Below are 24661 nucleotides of genomic sequence, written 5' to 3' on the forward strand. Positions count from 1 at the left end.
TCTGATCACCCCAGTGTCTGATCACCCCAATCCCTGGTCACCTCGGAGCTCTTAGCGTCCCCAGTCTCCGGGCACCTCCCGAGGAGCTGAAGGGCCTTCTTCCAAGCGTGTTTCCTGAATGCCCGAATCTCGCCTGCTGTTTCTAGAATGCTCCAAGACACACCCTTCCCTGGTTATCCCCTCCTGCCCACACCCCTGCACCCACTTCCTGCTGGCATCAGCACACTTTGTGCTGGGCCACTGGAACAGCTGGGCTTGGGCAGCCAGGGCTCTGCCTTTCGTGTCCTCCAGCCCTGCAGCACAGAGCTGGTCTCCAGGACGCCCCACCCTAGCCCCGTGCTGCCTCCCTTCAGGGATGTGCCGAGGCTGACGGTGAGGAATGTCGGGGGCACTAAGACATCCTGGGGCAAGGGGGTACAGGGGGAGCAGGAACCAGGCAGTTCTAAGAGTCATGGCGGCCTGGGTGTGACTTCTCTTATCTCCCCTCTTCCCCCAGATGCAGGAAGGAAAAAGGGAACGTGAAATAATGGACTCACCCACCTTCCTGTACTCCTTGACCTTTTGCACCCTAATCAACTATCATCAAAATAAAAAATCATTAAAAATAAAAATAATTATCTTTTAAAAAAATACATGGAGGTTTCAGTGAGCCCCATGCTGCTTCCCTTCCTGGATGGCTGATGATGGAGAATGGGGGGAACGCTAAGACATTCCCAGGGAATGGAGTGGGCGGGAGCCCTGAGAGGCACGGCGGCTGCAATGTGGGGACCCTAGTCCCGCAGCAGAAGGACACACCTGGCCTGCGCCCCTCAAGTGTGGGGACCATCAGAGCTGCCGTTTGTGTGTGAGAGCCCAGGAGTCACAAGGTGTCCCCCTCCCCGGGGGTCCCCAACCACAGCTGTCCTGCCCAGTCCAAGTGTAAGACCACTGAAGCCATGACGCCCATGTTATCAGCAACACCGCTGGTCTGGCATCCCTGGCGGGACCAGCACAACACAGGCCCACTTCCGGAGGCTGGCCCCCAGAAGACCAGACAGAACCTTAAACCAAACAGCCCCGGTGGTGAAGTCAACCTCACCCAGAAAACCAGAACCCATCGAAGTGCATTCCACGCTCAGCCGAAGTGCTGGCGACCCGCATCTCTGCTCACGCTTCCCTCACAGTTATGCACATACAGCCTACTTTCCTTTCCAGTGCAAGTGTGTGAACACACACGCATGCTGTTTGTGAGATCTGGAACCCAGCGTGGCAGCCACCGTGTGTGTCAGCATCCCACGTGGGTGCCGGTTCTAATCCCGGCAGCTCCACTTCCCATCCAGCTCCCTGCCTGTAGCCTGGGAAACCAGTCGAGGACGGCCTTACGACCCTGCTCCTGTGTGGGAGACCCAGAAGAAGCTCCCGGCTCCTGGCTTTGGATCAGCTCAGCTCCGGCCGTTGCGGCCACTTGGGGAGTCAACCAGAAGACAGAGATCTCTAACTGCCTTTCAAACAAAATACCGTTTGGTCATCTTTGGCTGCTTTCCCTGGTGCATTAGGGGGGAGCTGGGGCGCAGGTCTGTACATGCTTACAGAGCAGGCTGCGTCTCAACCTGCAGCGGCTGCGGCTCCACACAGCAGCCCCGGCGACTGTCACGGCGACAGGTGGGCCGGGCGGATGCTGGGGGCGTCCACACTGTGGCCAAGACAGCAGGCCCCGGAGCCTCAGTCCTGGGCCATATTCCCCATCCACTGCTAGTACTGGGGCTCCATGTGCTGCAAACACAAGGACCCGGACAGCTGTAGCAGACAGCCACAGGGCACGAAGCCGGTACTGGTGGCTGCGGATTCGGGCAGGTCTCAGCACCAGGCAGCTCTACCCCCCTGACCACTGGGTCCATGAAGCAGCCCTGGGACGCCCCCCAGAGGTGTGCTCTAAGCCCTGGGAGCTTGGAGGGAGAGTCCTGCAGGGGCCTGACCCTGCCAGGCACAGCGGGACACCACACTCTGGCCCAGCCATGGCCAGCAGCCTGGCCCATTCTCCCTCAGCTCCCTCTGAGCTGGCAGGGCCTGGGGCCTCCATCCTAGCCTGCACTTGGGAAGGACCTGGGCTGTGCCTCACACGCCTCACAGGTGGCTCCAAGCAGGGTCCCCCACACGACCCAACCCCAATGGGTGGGCAATTCCCCCTTCCGAGACCAGGTTACTCCCGGATGCCCCTCCTCTCTGGGGGCACTTACCGGCCCCACGGCTTCACGCGGCGGGCCACCTGAAGCCGCACGAAGCAGTTCATGGTGCACTCGGGGCGGCGCTCGGGACACAGTGGGACCATGACGGAAGGACTCTGAGGTGAGGCTTTGATAATGTACCGCCCAGACGATGCCCAGAGGCCACGCCGTCCTAACCCATGACGCCTTGACGCCCTGACGCCTTGATGCCCTGACGCCTTGACGACCTGACGCCCTGACGCCTTGACGACCTGACGCCCTGACGCCTTGACGCCCTGACGTGCTGACGCCCTGACGCCTTGACGGCCTGACGCCCTGACTCCTCGACGCCCTGACGCCTTGACGTCCTGACGCCTCGACGACCTGACGTGCTGACGCCTTGACACCCTGACGTGCTGACGCCCTGACGCCTCGACGACCTGACGTGCTGACGCCTTGACACCCTGACGTGCTGACGCCTTGACGCCCCAAAGGCTGGTGCGCTTGTCCTGCCGCCTCACACCCAGGCTCGCTGCTGTGGGCGGTGCTCCTTACACTCCCAGGGGGCCTTGGACATCGTGGCTCCTCAGGCCCAGGCCTTCCACCGCCCCCAGACCCGGGTCTTCCACTCCCGAGTGGGCACGGGCGGTCCCTCACACCCGGGTCTTCCACTCCCGAGTGGGCATGCCAGCCCCCAGACCCGGGTCTTCCACTCCTGAGGGGCACGGCGGCCCGTCCAGTCTCCCAGGACCTGAGCAGGAATCCAGCCCCGTGTGTACCCTGATGTGGAAGGATCCCAGCTAGGGGAGCTGATGGACCTGCTTGGCCCTGGAGGACAGACCCCTGGGAGGTGAGTGAAGCTGCCATGGTCGCCGGTGTCAGGAAGCTCTCTGTCAGGCGGGAGATGCCGGTAGCCCTGGGATGCGGGTGCATGCCCTGAGAGCCGTGGGGAGCAGGCCAGATGGGGTTCTCAGGGTGGATCGCCGAAGGGGCTGAGGCCGGGAGTCTGGCCCCCACCTGCCCTCCCTCCCACCTTCCCACGGCTGCCACCCCACCACCTGCAGTCCCTGGACCAGCGGAGTCCAATCCACCGAGTCCCACTGTGCCCTGCCTGACCCAGGGCTACACAGGTCTCAGTCTGCCACGGGGACTTCTGGGCGGAATCCGATGACCCAGGAACACAACCTGTGTGGCCGCCGCCATGCACACTCAGGGCAAGGATGTCCTGGGGTCCAGCTGACATCACAGGGAGAGACAGCCAAGCTCGGTGTCCAGTCCCCAGCCGCGGTCACCGACCACACAGGATCAACTGCGTCTTTCCTTCCTTTTTTTTTTTTTTTGGTATTCTGACAACTCAGCCTGTGAGTCTGGTAAAATTACGGCAGATTCTGGTAAATTCGGTGTCTGGTGAATTCTGGAAAGCGGCCTTGAGTAAGCTGGCTGGGCCGCAAGTCTGACTATGTGATGACGGAGTGGAGACGGAGTTGGGGAGCCAGGGGGCCACGAGCATGGCCCATTCAGCTTGGCGGCTGCCCAGCACCGCACTGCGTCCTTCCGAGTGACCAGGCCGTGGGGCCCTGTGAGAGCCCAGTTGGAAATCCCTGGTCATTCTTGAGACCACAGGCTAACACCTGCTCACCTGCCAGCAGGTGGAACTTCCTCTTCCCTCACACCTCGTCCTTGTGCTCAGCTCCTGCCGGGGGACCAAGCTTTCAGCATCAGAAAACTCTAGAATAGATGAGCACAGCCGGGATGGGTGCCCATCCCCTCCAGACACCCTCAGCTTTGACCTTTGTCCCACCCAGTGGCCGGCTCGGGTGCCGCCGTGGATGTGTGCTGGTCAGCTTGGACGCTTTCCTGGTCTTGGGGCAAACGCAGCACGTGTCAGCTTACCCTCCCCAGCCTAGCCTGGCGGGTCGGCCCGGGAGCTGGACGCCCTGATGTCTGTCTTGGGGAGGCCAGACTGACACTGGTGACACCCCGGAAAAGTAGGACCTCAGTCCAGTTGCCTCTTCAAGAAGCCTTCTTCATGATTTTTTTATTGGAAAGACAGATAAACAGAGAGGAGGAGAGACAGAGAGGAAGATCTTATGTCCAATGATTCAGTCCCCAAGTGACTGCAATGACCGGAGCTGAACCGATTCAAAGCCAGAAACCAGGAGTTTCTTCTGGGTCTCCACATGGGTGCAGGGTCCCAAGGCTTTGGGCCGTCCTTACTACTTTCCCAGGCCACAGGCAGGGAGCTGGATGGGAGCACAGGATTAGAATCGGCACCCATATGGGATCCTGACACATGCAAGGCGAGGATTTAGCCACTAGGCTACTGCACCACGTTCAGGAATGAGCCTTCTTAAATGTGACTAACTCCGTTTCTGTGGCTGTGTCCGTAGGCTTGGGTGTCACCAGGTTCTTATGTGTGAGTCCAGTGGAGTGTGGGCCAGGTATGATGGCTCAGTGGCAAAGTACTCACTTTGCCTGTGCCGGGATCCCACATGGGCACCAGTTTGTGTCCCGGTTGCTCCACTTCCCATCCAGCTCCCTGCTTGTGGCCTGGGAAAACAGTTGAGGACAGCCCACAGCTTGGACACTTTCCTGGACTGGGGGAGAGAAGGGAGGGGGGAGGAGTTAACACAGCGAGTGTCAGGTTACCCCCCCCCCAGCCTAGTCTGGCAGAATCTGATATCTGTTGGTTTTCCATCTCCCCAGTGGCCACAGCCACCAGGTCCGGGACGAGTTCCCGGCACTTCTGGCATTGCTGCTGCCCTTGGGGGACTCCGACCACATCCGGAGCACCACACCGCTGCACCACACCAGGGCACCGCTCAGCTTGCAGCTCTGTGGCTTGCAGCTGAGACCGGCTCCCTCCCGGCCAGTGCCTGTCGCAGTGGTCACTACCCCGCTCTCCCAGCAGCTGTTCCGCCTTCCCTAGGGTTCTGTTGAAATCCACCCTCCCGCTCCCACTCGGCTCCGTGTCCTTCCGCATTCGCTTTCACAATCAGTAAACTTGTGGTTCCAGACTCCCCATCCGGGTTTCCTTCCATTTCTGCTTTTTGGAAGCTCAAACCACTTCTGTTCTGGAGATGCCCCAAGACCTCTACACAGATGTTCTTTAATTGGGGCTCTTTTTCTAGTTGTTGCAGTGGAGGGTTGGGCAGGCATTCTGAAAGTCAGACTTGTTCCAGCATTCCTGGCCAGCATTCCTGGCCAGCATTCCCGGCCAGCATTCCCGGCCAGCATTCCCAGTACCCCACCCAGGCATGCATCATCGCCTGTCAATCCTGGTCTCCTTGGCACTCAGTCCAAGAGTCCCTCTCTGGCCCAGAGGTCAACAATGTCCTGCCTGGTCCATCCGCATCTCTTCGGTTAAAATGTCTTTCCTAAATGTAAGGACAGAGTCAGTCCCAGTGGAAATCCAGCCCCCATGGGGTCGGCAGTCCAAGTGCTGGCTGCTCCACTTCCCATCCAGCTCCCTGCCTGTGGCCTGGGAAAGCAGTCGAGGACGGCCCTAAGCATGGGACCCTGCACCCGCGTGGGAGATTAAAAAAAAAAAAGCTCAGCTCCTGGCTCTGGATCAGCTCAGCTCCGACTGTGGTGGCCACTGGGGGAGTGAAGCAGTGGACAGATCTCCCTCTCTGTCTTGATCCAACTCGGCTTTGTTTCCTTCATGTGTGTCTCAGCATTCTCTCCTCTGAGCCGGGAATAACACGGCACACCCACACGGGGGACCCAGTCCCAGGCCTGCCTGCGACCGCTGGCAACAGGGAGCTACTGTCCTTCCTGCCCGTGGTGACTCCGTGACATGTCCACGGGATCAGGCCAGACCCAGCATGGTTGTCCCTGCTCTCTTAGCAGTAGCATCCGCCATCTTTCCTTGCTGTCCCTGAGGGTCCCACTCGGCATCCAGGCTCTGCTCCGTCTCCCCACATGGAGCTCCAGCTTCCCAGAAGAGGTGGAACTGCTCCCCCGACACTGCGTCACCCACAGCCAGCTCCCCGGTCCTCATCCCACTCTCCCCACTGACTCCTGCTCCCTCGGCGGCTTTGGCAGGTGGTGCCCACAGCGGCCCTGTACTCCTGGCCCGTCTCACACCAGCCCTGCACTTGGGCTGGGCTCTCACTGGGTGGAGTGAGACTTGAGAATCACAACGAAGACGTGGGTGTGCGATCTCTGTTCTCTCCTTCCCTCAGTGGCAGGGGAGCATGCCGTGCTCCAGGGACGCTGCGATCCAAAGCTGAAGAACCCGGGCGACTGAGTCACCCAGCGGGTGTCACCGAGTCACTCGGGGTGGCAGGCGTGCCTTCTAGAGGTAGATTGTCGTGAACGCCACGGGTCCTATCTATTATAATTTTTTTTAAATGTGTTTATTTTTATTCGACAGGCAGGTTTACAGAGAGAAGGAGAAACAGATCTGTCCGCTGGTTCACTCCCAAGTGGCTGCCAACGGCCGGAGCTGAGCTGATCCAAAGCCAAGGGCCCTTCCAGGTCTCCCACGCAGGCGGAGGGTCCCAAGCTTTGGGCTCCCACAACATGCTGCTGCTTGCCGTGGGGTTCAGCGCCTTCCCTGTGGTGCAACCACCTCCAAGGCGCCGTCCTCCCTCATGGGGAGACCCCGCAGGCACCAGCAGCCACTCTGCCCTTCCAGACCCCCAGTCCCAGGAGGCCACTGTGGACTTTCCCGATCTGATCTGGAAACTGTATGAGAGGAACCCCTAAATCCCTGGCTGTGTGGGCTTCTGTGTCTGGGTGGCTTGTGCAATGGGAAACTCAGCCTTCAGGGGCAGCCATTGATGGTCCTAAGGTCACCAGGGCTGTACGATGGGGGCAGGGTCTGCTGGTGACCGGACAAGGGGAGGAGTCCCCCGCTGATGCACCTGCCAGGTCTGGCTGGGGACACTGGTCAGCACAGCAGCGAGACCCTTGCCTGCCGCCAGCACCGTGCTCATGGGACGTCCCAGGCCCTAAGACTGTAGGCCACAACGTGTGAGATGTGTCAAGAGCCACCCAGTGACCCAGCGAGTCGATGGGACAGGCAGGCTGAGCGTGAAGGAAGCCAGAGAGAGGAGCTGCTCTCGGCTCGCCCCGCTGCAGTCGGAAGGTACTTCCTGCAGCTCTCCCACTGGAATGTAGGTGACAGCGAGATTTCCGTGTCCCTGTGCAGAGGGCTTGTTGGGGCCCTGCTCACAGGTAGGGAAGCTGCCCACAAGGCAGAGCCCACTGAGTCCTGGCTGCAGCCACGAGTGTCCTGTTCTAACCCCCTTGTCACACTTGGCAGTGTGAGTGACCTTGGGGGGTGGGCTGTGTCCCTGTGAGGTCAGCCCCCACGTTATTATTATTATTATTATTATTATTATTTTGAAGGAGGGAGAGACAAAGATCTTCTACCCACTGGGTCACTGTCCAAATGACCCAAATGACCAGAGCTCAGCCAGTCTGAAGCCAGGAGCCAGGAACTTCCCCTGGGTCTCCCAGTGGGTGCAGGGTTGCAAGGCTTTGGGCTGTCCTCTACTGCTTTCCTAGGCCACAAGGAGGGAGCTGGATGGGAAGTGGAGCATCTGAACCAGCTCCCAAAGGGGATGCTAGTGCTACGGGCAGCGGCTTTACCAGCTGTGTTGCGATGCTGGCAGCCTATTCAATTATTATTGAATCATAAATGTGTGTTTTTCATATTTGGATTATAGTGCAACCCTACTTTACTTTTTGTCATTGTTGCTCAAATGATACCCTTGGTCCTAACATTTTATTATGAGAGATTACAGAGAAAAAAAAATTTACAAATAAAATATGTATTTTTTAAATGTTCAGGCTATCACAGTGACTGCCTAGAGCCCTCCCACTTGGGTTTGTCGTTAATATTTATCTTTGCTCAGAGGCCAGCATCATGACACAACGGGTTACAGTGCTGCCTGCAGTGCTGACACCCCTGTGGGCACCTGTTCCAGTCCTGGCTGCTCCGCTCCCTGCCTGGCTCCCGGTTAATACACCTGGGAAGCAGAAGATGACCCAAGTGCTTGGCCCCGGCACCCATGTGGGATCCTGGCTTTGACCTGGCCCAGTCCCGGGCATTGCAGTCGTTTGGGGAGTGAGCCCGTGGATGGAGGACTCTGTTTCTCTTTGTGTCACTTGGTGTTTCAAACAAATACATATGACTTTAAAAAATGTTTTCCTTCGTCAGCTGCACTTCTGTGCTGCCATCCACATCCACTTCTCTATTCATTTCATGGGCCCGGCAGACACCACCGCATTCTTGCCAGTGCTCAAGGCTGCACATCATTGGCATTTCAGCAAGATGTGCTCACAGTGGAACGCAGGGGCACAGGCAGGCGGCGGGCGCAGCCTGGTCATCTCCAGGACACAAAGCAACGCCCACCTTCCAGAAATTTCCTGCAGCCCACCCGCTGCTGGGGGAAGCTGGTATTCCTGCCACCGGCTCTGGGGCTGCCTGCCAGGGACAGCAGCTCCGTGGCAGCCAGTGCCCAGCACCCGCTCTTGAGGCTGGCTGCCTTGGCATTGCCACAGCCGTGACCCAGGTGCGTGGCACCCCTGACTTCTGAGTTCTGCAGCTCCTTGCTACTGGCCTGCATGGGTGCACCTGGTTTCTGACTCCTTCCCTGATGGGCGACAAGCTAGTTGCTTCCCGCCTGAGGCTGCAGGACTAACCCTCACAGAGGAGCTGCTGCTTCTCCAGGAAGCACTGTGGGGAGGCCCACGGGTCACTGTCGGAGAGGGTGTAGGCTTACACTCGCAAGAAACTCCCAGAGCCTCTTCTGCAGCATCCGCCCTGGAGACACACTCAGGGTGTTCTGATATTACACCCGCTCCATCTTCGTAGGCTAGACAAGCTAACTGCAGTGCTGGCAGGTCACTGTGCATGCCTGACCCCAGCTGCGTTCAACAGACACAGAAGTGACAGGAGAGAGGCACAGGCTGAAGGCATGGGAGAGGTGCAGAACAGGTGTAAGTACAGTCATAGATGTAGGTCGAGGTGTAGTCACAGCTGTAGGTGCAGGTCGAGGTGTAGTCACAGCCGTGGGTGCAGGTTGAGGTGTAGCTACGACATAGGTGCAGGTGTAGTCACAGCCGTAGGTGCAGGTGTAGTCACAGCCGTAGGTGCAGTCAAGGTGTAGTCATGCAGGTAGATACAGACATTGATACAGCCGCAGATACAGGCTTACATGAAGCTAGACGTGGATGATCTGCAGGTGTGGGTGTAGGCTACAGAACACGGTGATGTAGATGCCGATGCAGACGCTGACTTGGAGTTCTCAGATGAAACCTTACGCCAACTGGCCCGGAGAGTCACAGACTTGGAGAAGCCCCATGACACACCTGGTGCCGGTGAAGGACCCTGAACGCAGTGCCAGGCCTTGCAGGTCCAGGGGCTTCGGCCCAGGAGCTGCAGAGTCGCAGGCAGGAAGGCACAGCTCGCTGCTTTGCCCTCTGCTGTCCAGGCCCTCGGCGTGACGGGTGCTGCCCCACCCCAGGGCCCACAGTCTGCTCACTAAAGCCAGCGCTTCCAGACAGCCCTCACGTACACACACCCAACGCGCTGCTTCTGTGTGGATGCCACGGGGTCAGTGACACAGGAATCAGCAGCCCCGTGGCCGGCTGCTCCTCAGTGTGCATTCCCTCGTTCGTGCGAGGGCTGTGCCTTCTCCCTGCCACCTGAGCCCATCCTCTCATGTCCCAGCATGCAGGGGTGTCCTTTCGGTATTCACAGATGCCTGGGACCAGTCAACACAGGGCCTGGCACCTAGAAGGCACTCCAGCGGGCGGAGAGGTGGACTGGTAGCTGACGGACAGGTAGACAGATGTGGGGAGAGACTGTCAGGCTGGCCAGAGCGTTTCCTTGTGTACCTGAGTGTCCATTCAGCTACTTTCCTCTCCCCCTAGGAGGGAGATGGGCCATGATTAAAGAAAGTCTTTGTCAAGAGCAGTGGCCTGAGCTGGTGTTCTGGCTGTGAACACGCTCCACGGGCACGCTCTCGGCCTGCACAGGGATCCATGGAAGTCGCTGCGGTCACTGCTCGGATGGGGACATGGCAGCAGGCAGGCAGGCAGCAGAGCGGGGCTCCAGGGCTGGCAGTGTGGCCACAGGGCTGAGCGCCTGATGCAGCACCGCCATGCTCACCGCCTGATGCTCCTGTGGCCATGGCCTCACCCCTGTGGGCAGACCAGCCTCACCTCCTCGTGGCCATGGCCTCACCCCGTGGGCAGACCAGCCTCACCTCCTCGTGGTCATGGCCTTGCACCTGCGGGCGGACCAGCCTCACCTCCTCGTGGTCATGGCCTCGCCTCCACAGGCAGACCAGCCTCACCTCATGGCCATGGCCTCGCCTCCACAAGCAGACCAGCCTCACCTTCTTGTGGCCATGGCCTCGCCTCCACAGGCAGACCAGCCTCACCTCATGGCCATGGCCTCGCCTCCACAGGCAGACCAGCCTCGTCTCCTTGTGGCCATGGCCTCGCCTCCACAGGCAGACCAGCCTCACCTCATGGCCATGGCCTCGCCTCCACAAGCAGACCAGCCTCACCTTCTTGTGGCCATGGCCTCGCCTCCACAGGCAGACCAGCCTCACCTTCTTGTGGCCATGGCCTCACCCCTGCGGGCAGACCAGCCTCACCTCCTCGTGGCTTGGTTTCCGCTTTGCCCATGGCAGGGATGTGACAGGCAGCCGTTGGAGGCTTGTCCCCATTCCCCAGTGAGGCAGGACCTGGGGCAGGGCAGGCAATCAGTTCACGCGTGTGACACAGGCAGGCCAGCAAGTCACGACCAGGCACGGGGCAGTTATTGGCTGCTACCAAAGACTTAGAGCTCAGTGGGCTGACCTGGGCCCCTGGTCACCATCCAGTCAATGCCCCCGGGCCTGCCCCTGGTCACGCCGCGCCAGCCCCTCGCCTGCCCTGCCCACAGGAGGTGTGCTGGCCCCAGTCTCCAGCTGCTCCTCCTCGGGCTCCCTCCCATAGAGACAGCAGAGCTTGGGCGCCAGCCAGCACCTTCCCACGGGCAGGCGCTTTCGTTGCCCCACACACAGTGCCTTTTTTTCCCCCTGTATTTGAATTAGGTTTTAACATTTAAGAGCTGAGGGATTTTGCTTTTAAAAATACCCAGATTTCTTGCCTACTCTTGGAAACGTGGAACAGCTGGCATTGCTGGGAGCCCCTTCCCACACTCCCACACGTCAACCATTGCCCCACAACAGGCAGCAACAGCCACCTGTACAAAGCCGACCTCCGCAGGCGGCCCTGGAAGACACCAGTGAGGCAGTCCTGGGGTCCAGGACACCAGAGGCACAGTCCTGGGGGTGGGATACAACCCTGGGGACGCAAACACTGCTCTGGGGGGGACAGGGCACAACCCTGGGGGGCACAGACACTGCTCTGGGGGTGACAGGGCACAACCCTGGGGGTGGGGCACCTACAGCACTCAGGGGCGGGGGTAGAAGAAGACTCAACTGTCCAGGCAGCTGCATCTACCAGTATGGGCTTGGCTGGCGCGGGGGCCCAAGGACTTGGGCCGTCGTCTAAGCAGGGAGCTGGACTGGAAGCGGAGCAGCCAGGACACGAACCAGCGCTCACAGGGGACACTGATGCAGCTCTGTCAGCATGGCCGAGCCCCAGGCATCTGGACGCTGGGCTCAGTGGGTGTGGGCTAGCACAGTTCTCCAAAGGGGCTCGGCTCCCGGAACCCACGCCGCCTGCGAGGGTGAACGCACTTGAGAGCCAGGGACCGAGCGACCAGAGGCTCCAGTGGCGCCGCTGCCCGCACCAGGCGAGTGGCCGGTGGCCGGTGCGGGGCAGAGGCGGAGCGCGCAGTGCTCGCCGCCGCCGCCAGGGGCAGCAGCGTCCCGCGCCTCCCGGCCCCGCCCCGCGCTTAGGGTCCGCCCCCGTCCTGGCTCCGCCCCGCGCCCAGGCTCCGCCCCCATTCTGGATCCAACCCTGTGCCGTGTCCCCAGCCCCGCCCTCAGCCCAGGCTCCGCCCCCCCCGCTCCGCCCCTAGGCTCCGCCCGCCCCCTTATCTCGTGCCCTCTCCCCCAGCCGCACCAGACCCCGTGTCTTGGTTCTGCCCTCTCCCCGCTCCTAGACTCCGCCCCGTCCTGAGCCCAGCCTCCGCCCCGCCCTAGGCTCCGCCCATCTCCGCGCCCAGGCTCCGCCCAGCCCCGCCCCTAGACTCCACCGCCCTGAGCCCAGCCTCCAATCTCTCCTTGCACCAAGGCTCCGTCTCCACCCCGCCCCTCCCGCCCTAGGCTCCGCCCATCTCCGCGTCCAGGCTCCGCCCAGCCCCGCCCCTAGACTCCGCCGCCCTGAGCCCAGCCTCCGCTCTCTCCTTGCACCAAGGCTCCGCCTCCACCCCGCCCCTCCCGCCCTAGGCTCCGCCCCGCCCTGAGCCAAGGCTCCGCCCATCTCCGCGCCCAGGCTCCGCCTCCACCCCGCCCTCCCGCCCTAGCCCCGCCCCTCCCCTCCCCCTGCGCCCGCTCCCCCAGCCCCGCCAGACCCCGCGCCGCCCGCGCCCCGCTCGGCTCCCGAGGCTCCCGAGGCTCCCGAGGCTCCGCGGCCCCGGCGTCCGCCCCGCTGCCCCCTCCCCGGGGGCCATGGGGGCGCCCCCGGGCTACCGGCCCTCGGCCTGGGTGCATCTGCTGCACCAGCTGCCCCGCGCCGACTTCCAGCTCCGCCCGGTGCCCAGCGGCTTCGCGCCCCAGGAGCAGGGGTACCAGCAGGTGCGACGGGGGCCTGGGGCCGGTCTGACCCACGGCTGAGCCAGACGCCCAGCCTGGACTCTGGGGTCTCCGAGGGGAAGGGCGTGTAGGGCACCCACACCTGAGGGGTTGCCTCTGGGACGGGCGCAGGGAGACTAGGCCCTAGGACCTTTAAGTGGGGGGCTTGCTGGAGACTTGGACCCCCGACTCCCTAAGTAAAGGGCTCTCCTGGGGAGAGGACTGCCTGGGAAGGCAGCCTGAGGGCAGGTCTTCTGGGTGTCACAGGAGAGGACCCCGCCCCCGTGGGATCGGAGCGGGTGGACGTGCCCCAGTTAGGGTGGGACCCGGGTCGGGGCTCAGAGAAGGGCGGGGGGCGCCCCGGTTCAGGAAGGGGGGAGGGGGATTAGGATCAGGCGGGCAAGGCGCTGGCAGCCTGTCCCGGGAAGGAGGGGCTGCCAGGGGGCTGCGGGAGGGAGGGCAGGGGGAGAAGTTGGGCAAGGAAAGGCCCTGGGAGTGGGGGGCTCGGTCCTGAGGGTGGGGCTGCGGTGGGAGCCCCGCGGCCCCCAGGGGAAGGGGACCCAGCCTGGGGCAGCCGACCCAGTTTAATTCAAATCCTTGACTTTGACATTAATGAGGAGAAACGCTTGGCCAGAGCAGGTGTGTGTGTGTATTGGGGCGCGGGCCCTCTGGCCCCTCCCCTGTGTCCTGTACTGTCCAGAGAAAGGGGGCTGGGGCTTGGAAGAGCTGGGAGGGATTGGGGGTCCCCGCCGGGGGCGGGGGCTGGGCGCGTGCTGCATCCAGAGCTATTTGGGTCACGGCTGTAGCCCAGCCCTGAGCTCTCCCGCAGCCTCCATCCGCCCCTTCTCCCCGCCGCGCGGGCATGGCCATCCCCTCGCCCACAGCCTCGGTTACACAACCGCAGCCACCGTGGCCACCTCCCCGCCGGCTCCAGGCCGCCCAGGGGTCCCGTGGCTCCCCACGGCCGCAGTCAGGGTCAGTGCAGGGGACACGCGCAGCCACAGTCGCGAGCCCCAAGCACATTCCTGCCACCTGGGGCTCAGGTGCTCAGTCACACACAGCACGCATGAATACCCACACACGCGCCACCAGACTGGTGGTGAGGTGCGAGGGGCCTGAGGTGCCCTCATACAGGTGTGCCCATGACACCCCGTCTCCACTCATGGCAGAAACACAGTGCACACACGTGTCTCACACACAGGTGTGAGGACAGAGGGGAGCTTCCAAGCCAGGCATTGCTCTGTACGCTGTGTGGCTCAGGGGGAACTCTGGCCCCCTTGGGGCCCTCGGGGTGTTGGGGGCTTGCACAGGTTGGTGCCAAGGTCCCGCAAGGCAGAGGGCCCCATACACTCCCCACCAACCTCCCGAGCTCACGCCAGCACCGTGTACCTCTGCCACCCTCTCCGCTCTGACTGGCCCCTGGGGTCTCTGTCACACTGCCGTCTAGTCATCGCCCCTCTTTCCATGCCGTGTCTCTGCCTGTGTCCGTCTCTCTCTGTGCCCCATCCTCACAACCCCCATCTCTGAGTCTTGCACACACACACACACAGCCCCAGGCCTGGGTGACAGGCTCACGCACCGAGGAGGAGGGGTGGGAAGGTGCCTCCCCCACTTTGCACACAGCACCAGGAGTAGTTCCCCAATCCAGGGTCCCACAGAGTCCTGGGCTTGGGGGCGCAGTAGGTCTTGGGAGGAGGCAAGCCAGGCCCAGCAGTAGGAGGCCCTGCTGAAGGTCACGCAGCCTGTGGAGGTTAGAGCAAGGCTGAGCACCCCCAAACGGGGGCTCCCCTCAATCCCTTGGCACTAAATCCGGAGCCCCAGCTGCCAGCTTGCAGGAGGCTGGCCCCCTTCTGGCTAGCAGTGCCTCCACTGTGCCATCCCTGATCCGGCCCCCCAGGCCCTGCAGCGAGGGGGAGCCCCAAGTCCAGGACATGCCTGATGTGGCCCCTGGCCCACCCCCCTCCCTAGGCCCTGTTGCTGGTGGCGGCCTTAGCAGGTCTGGGCCTGGGCCTAAGCCTCATCTTCATCGCTGTCTACCTCATCCGCTTCTGCTGCTGCCGACCCCCCGAGCCCCCAGGGACCAAGAGCCCCCAGTCCGGGGGAGGCTGCGTGACCTGGAGCTGCATTGCTGCCCTTCTCGTCGGCTGGTAATGGGGCCCCGGGGTGGGTGGGAAGCGGAGGCAGCACCCCCCCACCCAGAAGCCCCGAGCATCCAGGGGCGGGGTGGTGAGCAGGCCAGCAGACAGCGACTGGGTCCCATCCCAGCCTCTTAGCAGGAAAAACTGTCCCCATTGGGTGGATGGGTCGACTGAGGCTCCAGGGGCAGGCGTGGCTCTGTGAGGGCTCAGGGTGGGGGTGGAGGGTGCGTGATAGGCAGCTCTGGAGGCCCAGGTGGTACATCTGTGAAATGGGCCTTCCTGTGCGCCTGTCTCCCACCAGCAAGGGCAGTGCCTGCCTTACACCTGACGTCTTACTGTGGCCCCTCATGGTGCCCTTGCCTCACTCCCCCACGCGTTCAGCCAGCAGCAGTTGATTAGCCACCCCTGGTCAGGGCACAGGCCAGTTGCCCAGGCCGAGCTGAACAAGCTCAACTTCCTTCTGGCATCAAGGGTCCTGTCCAGTTCTGACAGGAAGAGAGGGGAGAGGAGGTGGAGTGGAGGCTTGGGCCCCTCAGGGAGTGGGGGGGCTGCTTCTGGGACCCCCACCCCAGGCCCCTCACTGGCAGCAGCACCTTTGGGGTCTTGGACAGCTGCCCCACCTGGCATTGCTGGATCCCACAGGCAGCTAGCTGGGAGTGGCCAGCAGCACTCCCTGCGGCCCCCCACTTGTTTGGGGGTGGCTGGGGGCTGGGCTCCTTGTATCCAAGCCAACCAAAGCTGTGGTGGACGGGGGCCGGAGGTGGGGGCGGAGGCAGACAAAGGCCCCAGTCCCCAGAGCCCTGGGACAAGGGGAGCTTTGTGGGACTTTGAACAATGGGGTGGGGGCACCAGGCGCCCGACCCAAGGGCTGGGCTGGGGGCCCGCGAGGCTGGAGGCTGGGAACCGTGTCCAGCTCTCGCCCCTCCACTGTGGGGGCACAGACGGGGCGTGGGGGGAGCTTGGGCCCTACAATGGAGCTCTGTGTGTTGGCTGGGCGCCCCCTCCACCCCCAGCCTTTGGGCCACCCTCCCTCCCACATTCCCTGCTGGCTGGCTGAAACCAGGCTGGGCGCTCCATGCACGGGGTGCCCAGGAGACATGGTGGCTGCACTCCGAGGAACCCTAGGGAGGTGGGGCGGGGAGCACCTGACCCCAAGATTCCAGAGCAGGGGACACTGGGCACTGGAGGCTCAGCCAATGGTGGGGCTTATGGGGGCAGAGAGCGGCTGCAGGAGAGCAGGGCCTTCCCTCCCAGGGCTGGGCAGGACAGGCCCCCACTACAGGGAGGCGCGAGTTAAATCGGGGGCTCTCTACCCCCCACCCCGCCTACCATTAGCATCACAATGACGTCCCCGCAGCCGGGGGAGTGAGGCCTTCCCTGTTGCCTTGGTAACGGGTGGGGGGGCCAGGCTGCAGCCAGCCGAGATTTTCCCATGACAGACTAGACCGATGGGGGGGTGGGCTGGAGCCTGGTCTAGGAGGGGAAGGGAGGAGGTGGAGTGGAGGAGTGGGGACCCCAGGGTCCCAGGACCTGCTGATTTCCCCCTCCCCCCTGCTCCTCTCAGCATCGGGATTGGCATCGGTTTCTATGGCAACAGTGAAACCAGCGATGGGGTGTCCCAACTCAGCTCTGCACTGCTGCATGCCAACCACACACTCAGCGCCATCGACCACCTGGTGAGGGAACCACAGCCTAAGCAAAGCTGAGGGGAGCTCTGCTCAGGGACCAAGGGGTGCAACTCAAAGCCAGGCGCCCCCACCCACTGAGACTGCGGGTCTGGACTGCTGGCTCACTCCTGCACTCACTGCCTCCCCTGGCACTACAGGTCCAGCAGAGACCACACTAGGACCCATCCCTGCCCTGGGGGTCAGCTCCAGCCCCAAGACCCAGGCTCCAGCCGCAAGACCCAGGCTCCAGCCCCAAGACCCAGGCTCCAGCCCCAAGCCTCAGGGCCCTGGCTCCAGCCCCTAGGCCTGACCTCCAGGCCTGACCATGAGGGCACTGGGACCTAGCACCTCCAGCTGCAGTTTCTGGGCCTTGGGACCCCAACACAGGGGTTAAAATACAAGACCTGACTTGACACCCCAACTCAGGGGGTAATACAAGACCCCAGCTCTGGAGCTGGCCTGTACATACATACAGTTTCAAGCCACTGATCACCCCTACGGCGGGACCCCAAAACTCAGACCCCAGCTCCCTCTCCCTCCACCTGGGGCTCCTTCGAGGATGTCCCCGCACAGCTGAGACCCTGCACTTCCCACCAGGCATCAGAGACGGTGGAGAGGCTAGACCAGGCGGTGAGGACGGAGCTGACCACACTGGAGGAGGTGCTTGCCCAGCGCACGGAGCTGGTGGCTGCTGCCCGGGGTGCCCGGCGGCAGGCCGAGGCGGTGGCCCTGCAGCTGCAGGGGCTGGCCTTCTGGCAGGGCGTGCCCCTGAGCCCCCTGCAGGTGGCTGAGGAGGTGGCCTTCGTGGAGGAGTACAGGTGAGGGTCTCCTCGCACTGGGCACCGCCGTTGTCAGCCAGGGGCTGGGCTGACAGTGTGTGGGAGACGCAGTCCCACTTGGCAGCTGTGATGGGGGCACTGGGGGGACTGCACTCCCACGTGGCTCCCTGGGCCCTCTCTCTGCACTCCACCCCCTCACTCACTCACGCCTGCCTTCATCCTGCCAACATTTACTTGGCACCTGCTGGCATGTGTGCGTGCTCACCCTCTGCCGCGGCCCCTCCCATCCCTGTGAAATGGGAATCACGCTAGGCAGTGGCGAGTGCCACGGGCGGGGACACAGCCACCAGCAAGAGCCCACGGGACTTGTCCCGCAGCGAGTGTGGGACCAGGAGGGAAACAGGTCAACCTGGCTGTGCCACCTGGCAGGAAAGGTGAGCATGGCTTCAGGGAAGGCCGAGCAGGACGGCCCGGTCCTGGCAGGGACAAGCCGAGTGAGTGGCCACCCGGGGGAGCCACCTTGCCCGGCAGCCGGCAAGCGGGGCGGTGTCCTCATTGCAGGCTGGCTTTCGCTCTCGCAGCCCCCTGGGGACCCTGCCTATGGCACACTGAGGCCTGGAGACTCCGAAGAGGCTGACACACTGTGTATGTGTGTTGGTGAGGGACAGACAAGAGAGGAGGAAGCAGGGCCAGGCTGGGCTGTGCTACAGCTGTGCCCAGGGCTGCAGGACTCCCGCCCACGCTGTGCCTTCTCTCAAGGCCAGCAGGGGCAGCTGAGGAGGGTGTCGGGGTGGGACAGATCCCCAGGAAGTGTCTTTGAGAAGCAAGTAGGTCCCACGTTCCAGGAGATGCTGGACACACGGTCAGTCATGTGTGGGCCATGTGGGGACCTCATGGACATTTTCTTCCTTAATCATGGGGAAGTTTGCAGTTATATCTGGTTCTCTTTTTAAAACAGATTTTCCAATTTTAATTTATTTGAAAGTGAGATAGATGATTTTCCATCTCTTGCTTCGCTTCGCAAAGGACCACAATGGCTGGAGCTGAGCTGATCTGAAACCAGGAGTCAGGAGCATCTGGGTCTCCCACACAGATGCAGGATTCCAAGGCTTTGGGCTGTCCGCCGCTGCTTTCCCAGGCCACAGGCAGGGAGCTGGATGGGAAGTGGAGCAGCCGGGACTTGAACCAGCGTCCTTAGGGGATGCTGGCATTTGCGGGTGGAGGATTAGTGTGGCCCCCAATCACACCTGTTTCAAGTCACACTGTAAACCGGAGTGAAGCTGCTGCTCAAGTGCACCATGGGCTGTTACCTCCTGGGGTCATTCCACGGGCTGGCGAGGAGCAGTGCCTGGGACGATTCACGGCCGCTAGCTGGGGGGCAGGCGGGAGCTCCTGCCTCCTGACACCCCAGACGTGCGGGGAAGTCCTGGCTGGTGCCACCTGGAGGGGACTGGGGAGGCCTGGCTGAGAGGCCAGGCACCGTCCCTGCTCACAGCTTGCGTGGAGTCTGTTGGGTACAGTCCAACACACTCAGCCACAACTCAGCGTGGCACGGCTGGCGTCCTGGGAGCCACGCCCCTGCCCCAGGCTGCGTGGCCGCTGCTTCAGGGATGCCCCGTGACCCCTGCAGGTGGCTGGCCTACGTCCTCCTGCTGCTGCTGGAGCTCCTGGTCTGCCTGTTCACGCTGCTGGGCCTGGCGAAGCAGAGCAAGTGGCTGGTGGTCGTGTGAGTGGGCAACCAAGGGCACGGGTGGGATGGTGCCTTCCAAGCCATGCCCAGCTCCTCCCTGCCATAGGGTCTCACCATGGACCCTCCCAGCCTGTCTTAGACCAGCCCCGAGCAGAGTGAGGCTCCTGGGGCTCCGTGCCTGCCGTGGCCTCTCCTGACACTGTCAGCCTGCGGTCAGACCAGACCACCTGCCGCTGAGAGAGGCCTGCCCATCTTACAGCCCGGGAGATGGAGCCTGTGGTCCCCAGCCAGCCTTCCAGGGAAGGCAGCTGCAGGTTCATGGCCCGCCACCCCCCACCCCGTGGGCCAGATGTTGTCTGACGTCAGCAGCACCAGCCTGTCCCCCTCCCCCCCGTTTCTGGCCCCTAATTCTGATCCTGGGCTTCAGGGGTTGCTGGGCTGGGGTGAGGGGGGATTAAGGTCCCCGGGCCTTCCCGCTCCCCAGGATGACGGTGATGAGTTTCCTGGTGTTGGTGCTGAGCTGGGCCTCCATGGGCCTGGAGGCGGCCACGGCTGTGGTGAGTGCAGAGTGGTCCTTGGGGTCTGAGAGGAAGGCTGTAGGGCTGGGGGCCGGAGCCCAGGGTGTGAGGGAGGAGGGGCTGGACCCCGGGTGTGAGGGAGGAGGGGCTGGGCTGGACCCCTGGGTGTGAGGGAGGAGGGGCTGGGCTGGACCCCGGGTCTGAGGGAGGAGGGGCTGGACCTCTGGTCTGCGGGAGGAGGGCTGGGAGACTAGCTGGCATGGCGTCTGAGCCCCACCCTGCCCTTGCTCAGGGCCTCAGCGACTTCTGCTCCAATCCTGATACTTATGTTCTGAACCTGACCCAGGAGGAGACTGGGCTGAGCTCAGGTGCCTGGACCTGTGTTGGGGTGGGGGAGGTGAGCGGGTTAGGGTTAGGGTGGTGGAGAGGGTGGGCCTGGGGGGGAGCGAGGACAGCCCTACTTACTGCCTCGCCTGCTGTCCCCCCCACTTCAGACATCCTCAACTACTATTTCCTCTGCAACCAGGCGGTGTCCAACCCCTTCCAGCAGGTCCGGGCTGGGCCGGGGGAAGCGGGTGGGGGTGGGCCGGGCGTGGGACCGCTGAGCAGCGACCACCCGGTTGTCCCTGTCCTATCTTTCCACAGAGGCTGACTCTGTCCCAGCGAGCTCTGGCCAACATTCACTCGCAGCTACAGGGCCTGGAGCGTGAAGCTGTGCCTCAGTTTCCCTCCGCACAGGTCCGTGTGGGGGTTGGGATAGGGCGGAGCCTGGGACGGGGTGCGCCCAGGGCTGTGGGCGGGCGCTGCCATAAGGAACAGCCCCCTGTGCTCCCACTGCAGAAGCCTCTGCTGTCCCTGGAGGAGACACTGAATGTGACGGAAGGAGACTTCCACCAGCTGGTGGCGCTGCTGCACTGCCGCGGGCTGCACAAGGTGACCCCTGCCTGTCCCCTCCCCGGGGACCCTCTGCATCCACAGAACCCCACTTCTCGGTCCTCCCCCGCCCCTGAGAAGACCCACCCATCCCTGTTTATCACTTAGTGCCCGCCTGCAAGACACCTGTTACGCCTAGAGTCCTTCCCTCGCAGGGCAGGTGGGCGGGAAGCCTGTGGTGGGCTGTGGGCTGTGGGCTGCTCAGTCGCAGGCAGGGAGCGTGTCAGAGTCGAGGCTTCTTGCCTGTTGGGCGCCAGAACAACCTCTTAGTGGTGGCTGTGTGGGCTGGAAAGCTCACTGCTAGGGCGGGTCTGCACCCATAGCCCCTCCCACCCCTGCCCTGAGGGTGCCTGTCCCAATCGGAGAGCTAACACAAGGCGCCGAGTCCTGGTCCGGGTGCCACTCTCTTCACGACCCCCTTCTGCTCCAGGAGTTACCACCCACCCTCCTGGGGCCTGGCCGCAGGACAGACTGGCCTGTCCCCCTGTCCCCCTGCCCCCCACGGGCACCCTTACCTCCCTCTCTGCCCCTGCCTGAACTACACGCTCCCTAGTGGGCCAGTGTCAGAGCCACAGATGGCTGCAGGCACCCCCTGAAGGGCTCACAGGGTCCCAGGACTCGCCGTGTGAGCTGGGGCAAATGGGTCAGAACCTCTGCTGCACCCAGCTGGGCTCCAGGACCAAGGACCCGGGGTGGAGCAGGACTGACTGTGGGACTCTGGGCTCTGGCTGTTTTCCACCCCCGTGGAGGGCTGGAGCATTGGGGAATTTGGCCTTGGCCTTGCGGGCTGCTTGCCCAGTGCCTCAGCTGCATCGGCCAGTCCTGTCCTGGCCGGGTGTGCAGATCAGCTCCTCCCCTCCTGGGCCTCCCTAAGTGGCCCTTACCGGGAAGCCCGGCTGGACTCTGGCCCTGCTGCCTGCCCGGGCCTCTCCTCCCCGCCACACCCACAGCTCCATGCTGCTTTTACCTTGAACCCTGAAGAGGTTCCCTTTGATCCACGAGGGCCTGCGTGGCCAGCCCCGGCCTCCTCAGGGGCACCTCCACCACCCTGGGGCCTGGTTGCTTCCACAGGGCACATCTCTGCCCACCTTGCTGATCTGCCTGGTCACCAGAGCTGCCCTGTGGGGCCAGCTGAACGGCTGCGGTGCTGGGGGAGGAGGCTGGTGGGCTGCACCCATGAGCAGGGCCTGCTGGGTGATGGCCACAGCAGCCAGCGTTGGGGGACAGGGTGCCCCATGTGAGCATGATACAGGAAGGCAATGCCCTGCTCAAGCCTGCCTGTGCTTGGTGGGGTGCGGACTGTCCTGCTGTGGTTCTGATGGGACTGAAGGGGTGCAGTGAAATGGGGGTGGCCTGCAGCCCTACTGTGCACTGATGCCCTGCCCTGCCCCAGGACTATGGCGCCGCCCTGCGGGGCCTGTGTGAGGATGCCCTGGAGGGCCTGCTCTTCCTGCTGCTGTGCTCCCTCCTGTCCGCTGGGGCCCTGGCCACCGCCCTGTGCAGCCTGCCCCGCGCCTGGGCCCTCTTCCCGCCCAGGTCAGGAGGGGAGAGAGGGCAGACTTCCGGGGGAGGGGACAGGCGGGCAGCACCAGGGCACCACTGCTGGGGGGGAGGCAGCTTCCTGATGGGTGCCCCATCCTGCTTCTCTGCCACTCCCCGCATCGCACCCCAGTGATGGCTACGATGACACGGACGACGATGACCCCTTCAACCCTCAGGTACCAGGCCTGGGCCTCTGGAGGAGTTGGAGCTGGGTGTGAGGGAGGAGGGGCTGGACCCCTGGGTGTGAGGGAGGAGTGGCTGGACCCCTGGGTGTGAGGGAGGAGGGGCTGGACCCCTGGGTGTGAGGGAGGAGGGGCTGGACCCCTGGGTGTGAGGGAGGAGTGGCTGGACCCCTGGGTGTGAGGGAGGAGGGGCTGGACCCCTGGGTGTGAGGGAGGAGGGGCTGGACCCCTGGGTGTGAGGGAGGAGTGGCTGGACCCCTGGGTGTGAGGGAGGAGGGGCTGGACCCCTGGGTGTGAGGGAGGAGGGGCTGGGCTGGACCCCTGGGTGTGAGGGAGGAGGGGCTGGACCCCTGGGTGTGAGGGAGGAGGGGCTGGACCCCTGGGTGTGAGGGAGGAGGGGCTGGACCCCTGGATGTGAGGGAGGAGGGGCTGGACCCCTGGGTGTGAGGGAGGAGGGGCTGGGCTGGACCCCTGGGTGTGAGGGAGGAAGGGCTGGGCTGGACCCCTGGTCTGAGGGAGGAGGGGCTGGACCCCTGGGTGTGAGGGAGGAGGGACTGGGCTGGACCCCTGGGTGTGAGGGAGGAAGGCTGGGCTGGACCCCTGGGTGTGAGGGAGGAAGGCTGGGCTGGACCCCTGGGTGTGAGGGAGGAAGGCTGGGCTGGACCCCTGGGTGTGAGGGAGGAAGGCTGGGCTGGACCCCTGGGTGTGAGGGAGGAGGGGCTGGGCTGGACCCCTGGTCTGAGGGAGGAGGGGCTGGACCCCTGGGTGTGAGGGAGGAGGGGCTGGACCCCTGGGTGTGAGGGAGGAGGGGCTGGGCCCCTGGGTGTGAGGGAGGAGGGGCTGGGCTGGACCCCTGGGTGTGAGGGAGGAGGGGCTGGGCTGGACCCCTGGGTGTGAGGGAGGAGGGGCTGGGCTGGACCCCTGGGTCTGAGGGAGGAGGGGCTGGACCCTCTGTGGGTGAGCCCGGGCAGCCACTCAAGCCACGTCTCCGGGCAGGAGTCCAAGCGCTTTGTGCAGTGGCAGTCGTCTATCTGAGCCCCTCCTCCCCGCCTGCCTGGAGCCCGCCTCCCCTCTCCGGTGAGCTCGCAGGTGACAGCCCTGGGCCCACAGTGCCCCGACCCCCAGTCCCCTAGTCCGGGTGGATGTGCTGACTCATCAGTGACCTGCACCCAGCGTCAGACCCGCCTCTGCCTCTCTCAGCAGCTCCCTCCCTGGCTGCCGGAGGAGACCCCACTAACCTGATGCTCCTGGCAATGGACACCCCGAGCCGGGCTGCCTCCCACCTGATCCTGCACCCCCCATCCGTCCTTAGCCTGGGGGTCACCCATGGGCCAAGCCAAGGACCAGGGCTAGGGGATAGGAATCCCCCTGGCCCTGCCATGCCCCACTGGGCCTGGGACCCCGGACTGGAACTTGTGGCACTAACTTGCAAGGGTTCACTTGAAATAAATGGGAAGACTTCTATTTTACCAGCAGTGAGTCCTTCTGACGCCGCCGGCTGTCCACGCCAGGTGCTGTGTTCCCCAGCATGTTTAAAAATACCTTTCTTTGCTGTTTCTACCAGCGATAGGCGTGTCCCAGCACAGCAGGCAGACACCCCCGCAGCAAGAGAGGGCCCAGAAATAGACTTGGGGAGTGCAGGTGGCAGGCAGCACGGCCAGGCAGGAAGCGGCGCTCCCGGCAGCCGGCAGCCAAAGGATTCTAAACACAAGAGTGGGAGCTCTAACTGTCCCCGAGTCGGGGTAATTCATGGTGCGAGTGGATGGTGCCGTCTGGAGGGCAAGGCCAAGAAGCCCCTGCCAGGGCAGGGAGGCGACCTCCGTGACAACTGCGGGAATGCACAAGCCACATGCACAGGCAGAAACCAGTCCTGTTGGGAACGCTCACGGAAACGGATGGAACGACCAGTTTATTTGGTACCAAATTGGAAATCCACACTCAGCCATCTGCAGCTGTCAGAGCACCACGCTGCCGGAGCCAGGAGGGCCACCCTGCTGCACAGCCCCCTGCACCCCACCACGAGCCCTCCACGGTGCAGCAGCACGCACACACACACCCCTAATCCTCCATGGCACGGCAGGCCTCTTGGGAGAGGCTGGGATTGCCGGGAGAGACCTGTACAGCAGAGGGTACCAGGGCGGGAGGTGGGCAAGAGGGCAGCTTGGCCCAGCTCTGTAGGAGCCTCAGGGTCCCCAGGCCTGGCCTTGAAGGAGGTGGGCAGGATCTTGGGTGCCATAGCTGTCACACGTGGGTCACGAGTGCACGACATCGGCATGCAGGAGGCGCTGTGGATGCTAGCGCCCCCAGACTCCGTGGG

General features: G+C 63.3%; 2 protein-coding genes across 3 annotated transcripts in view; one reads left to right on the forward strand and one right to left on the reverse strand.

The window, feature by feature from the left end:
• The window catches only part of LOC121155054 (leukocyte immunoglobulin-like receptor subfamily B member 3), a 163604-nt gene that overhangs the window by 64940 nt on the left and 74003 nt on the right, over nucleotides 1-24661 (reverse strand). The window lies entirely within an intron of this gene.
• Nucleotides 12773-23813, forward strand: TTYH1 (tweety family member 1). Of its 2 annotated transcripts, none has more exons than XM_040978093.1 (13): nucleotides 12773-12898; nucleotides 14864-15042; nucleotides 16598-16709; nucleotides 17298-17518; nucleotides 19110-19205; nucleotides 19654-19726; nucleotides 19980-20055; nucleotides 20182-20237; nucleotides 20333-20425; nucleotides 20528-20620; nucleotides 22014-22156; nucleotides 23341-23421; nucleotides 23548-23813. In XM_040978093.1, the coding sequence occupies exons 1-13, from the start codon at nucleotides 12773-12775 to the stop codon at nucleotides 23579-23581; spliced, it is 1383 nt and encodes a 460-aa protein (XP_040834027.1). In that variant the 3' UTR covers nucleotides 23582-23813. The 2 variants fall into 2 exon arrangements, with proteins under 2 accessions (XP_040834027.1, XP_040834026.1); XM_040978092.1 differs by lacking the exon at nucleotides 23548-23813 and adding an exon at nucleotides 22293-22338 and having other exon boundaries at nucleotides 23341-23406.

This window comes from Ochotona curzoniae, unplaced genomic scaffold, assembly GCF_017591425.1.
Source record: "Ochotona curzoniae isolate NIBS_2020 unplaced genomic scaffold, NIBS_Ocur_1.0 contig_2861, whole genome shotgun sequence".
NCBI classification, from domain to species: domain Eukaryota; kingdom Metazoa; phylum Chordata; class Mammalia; order Lagomorpha; family Ochotonidae; genus Ochotona; species Ochotona curzoniae.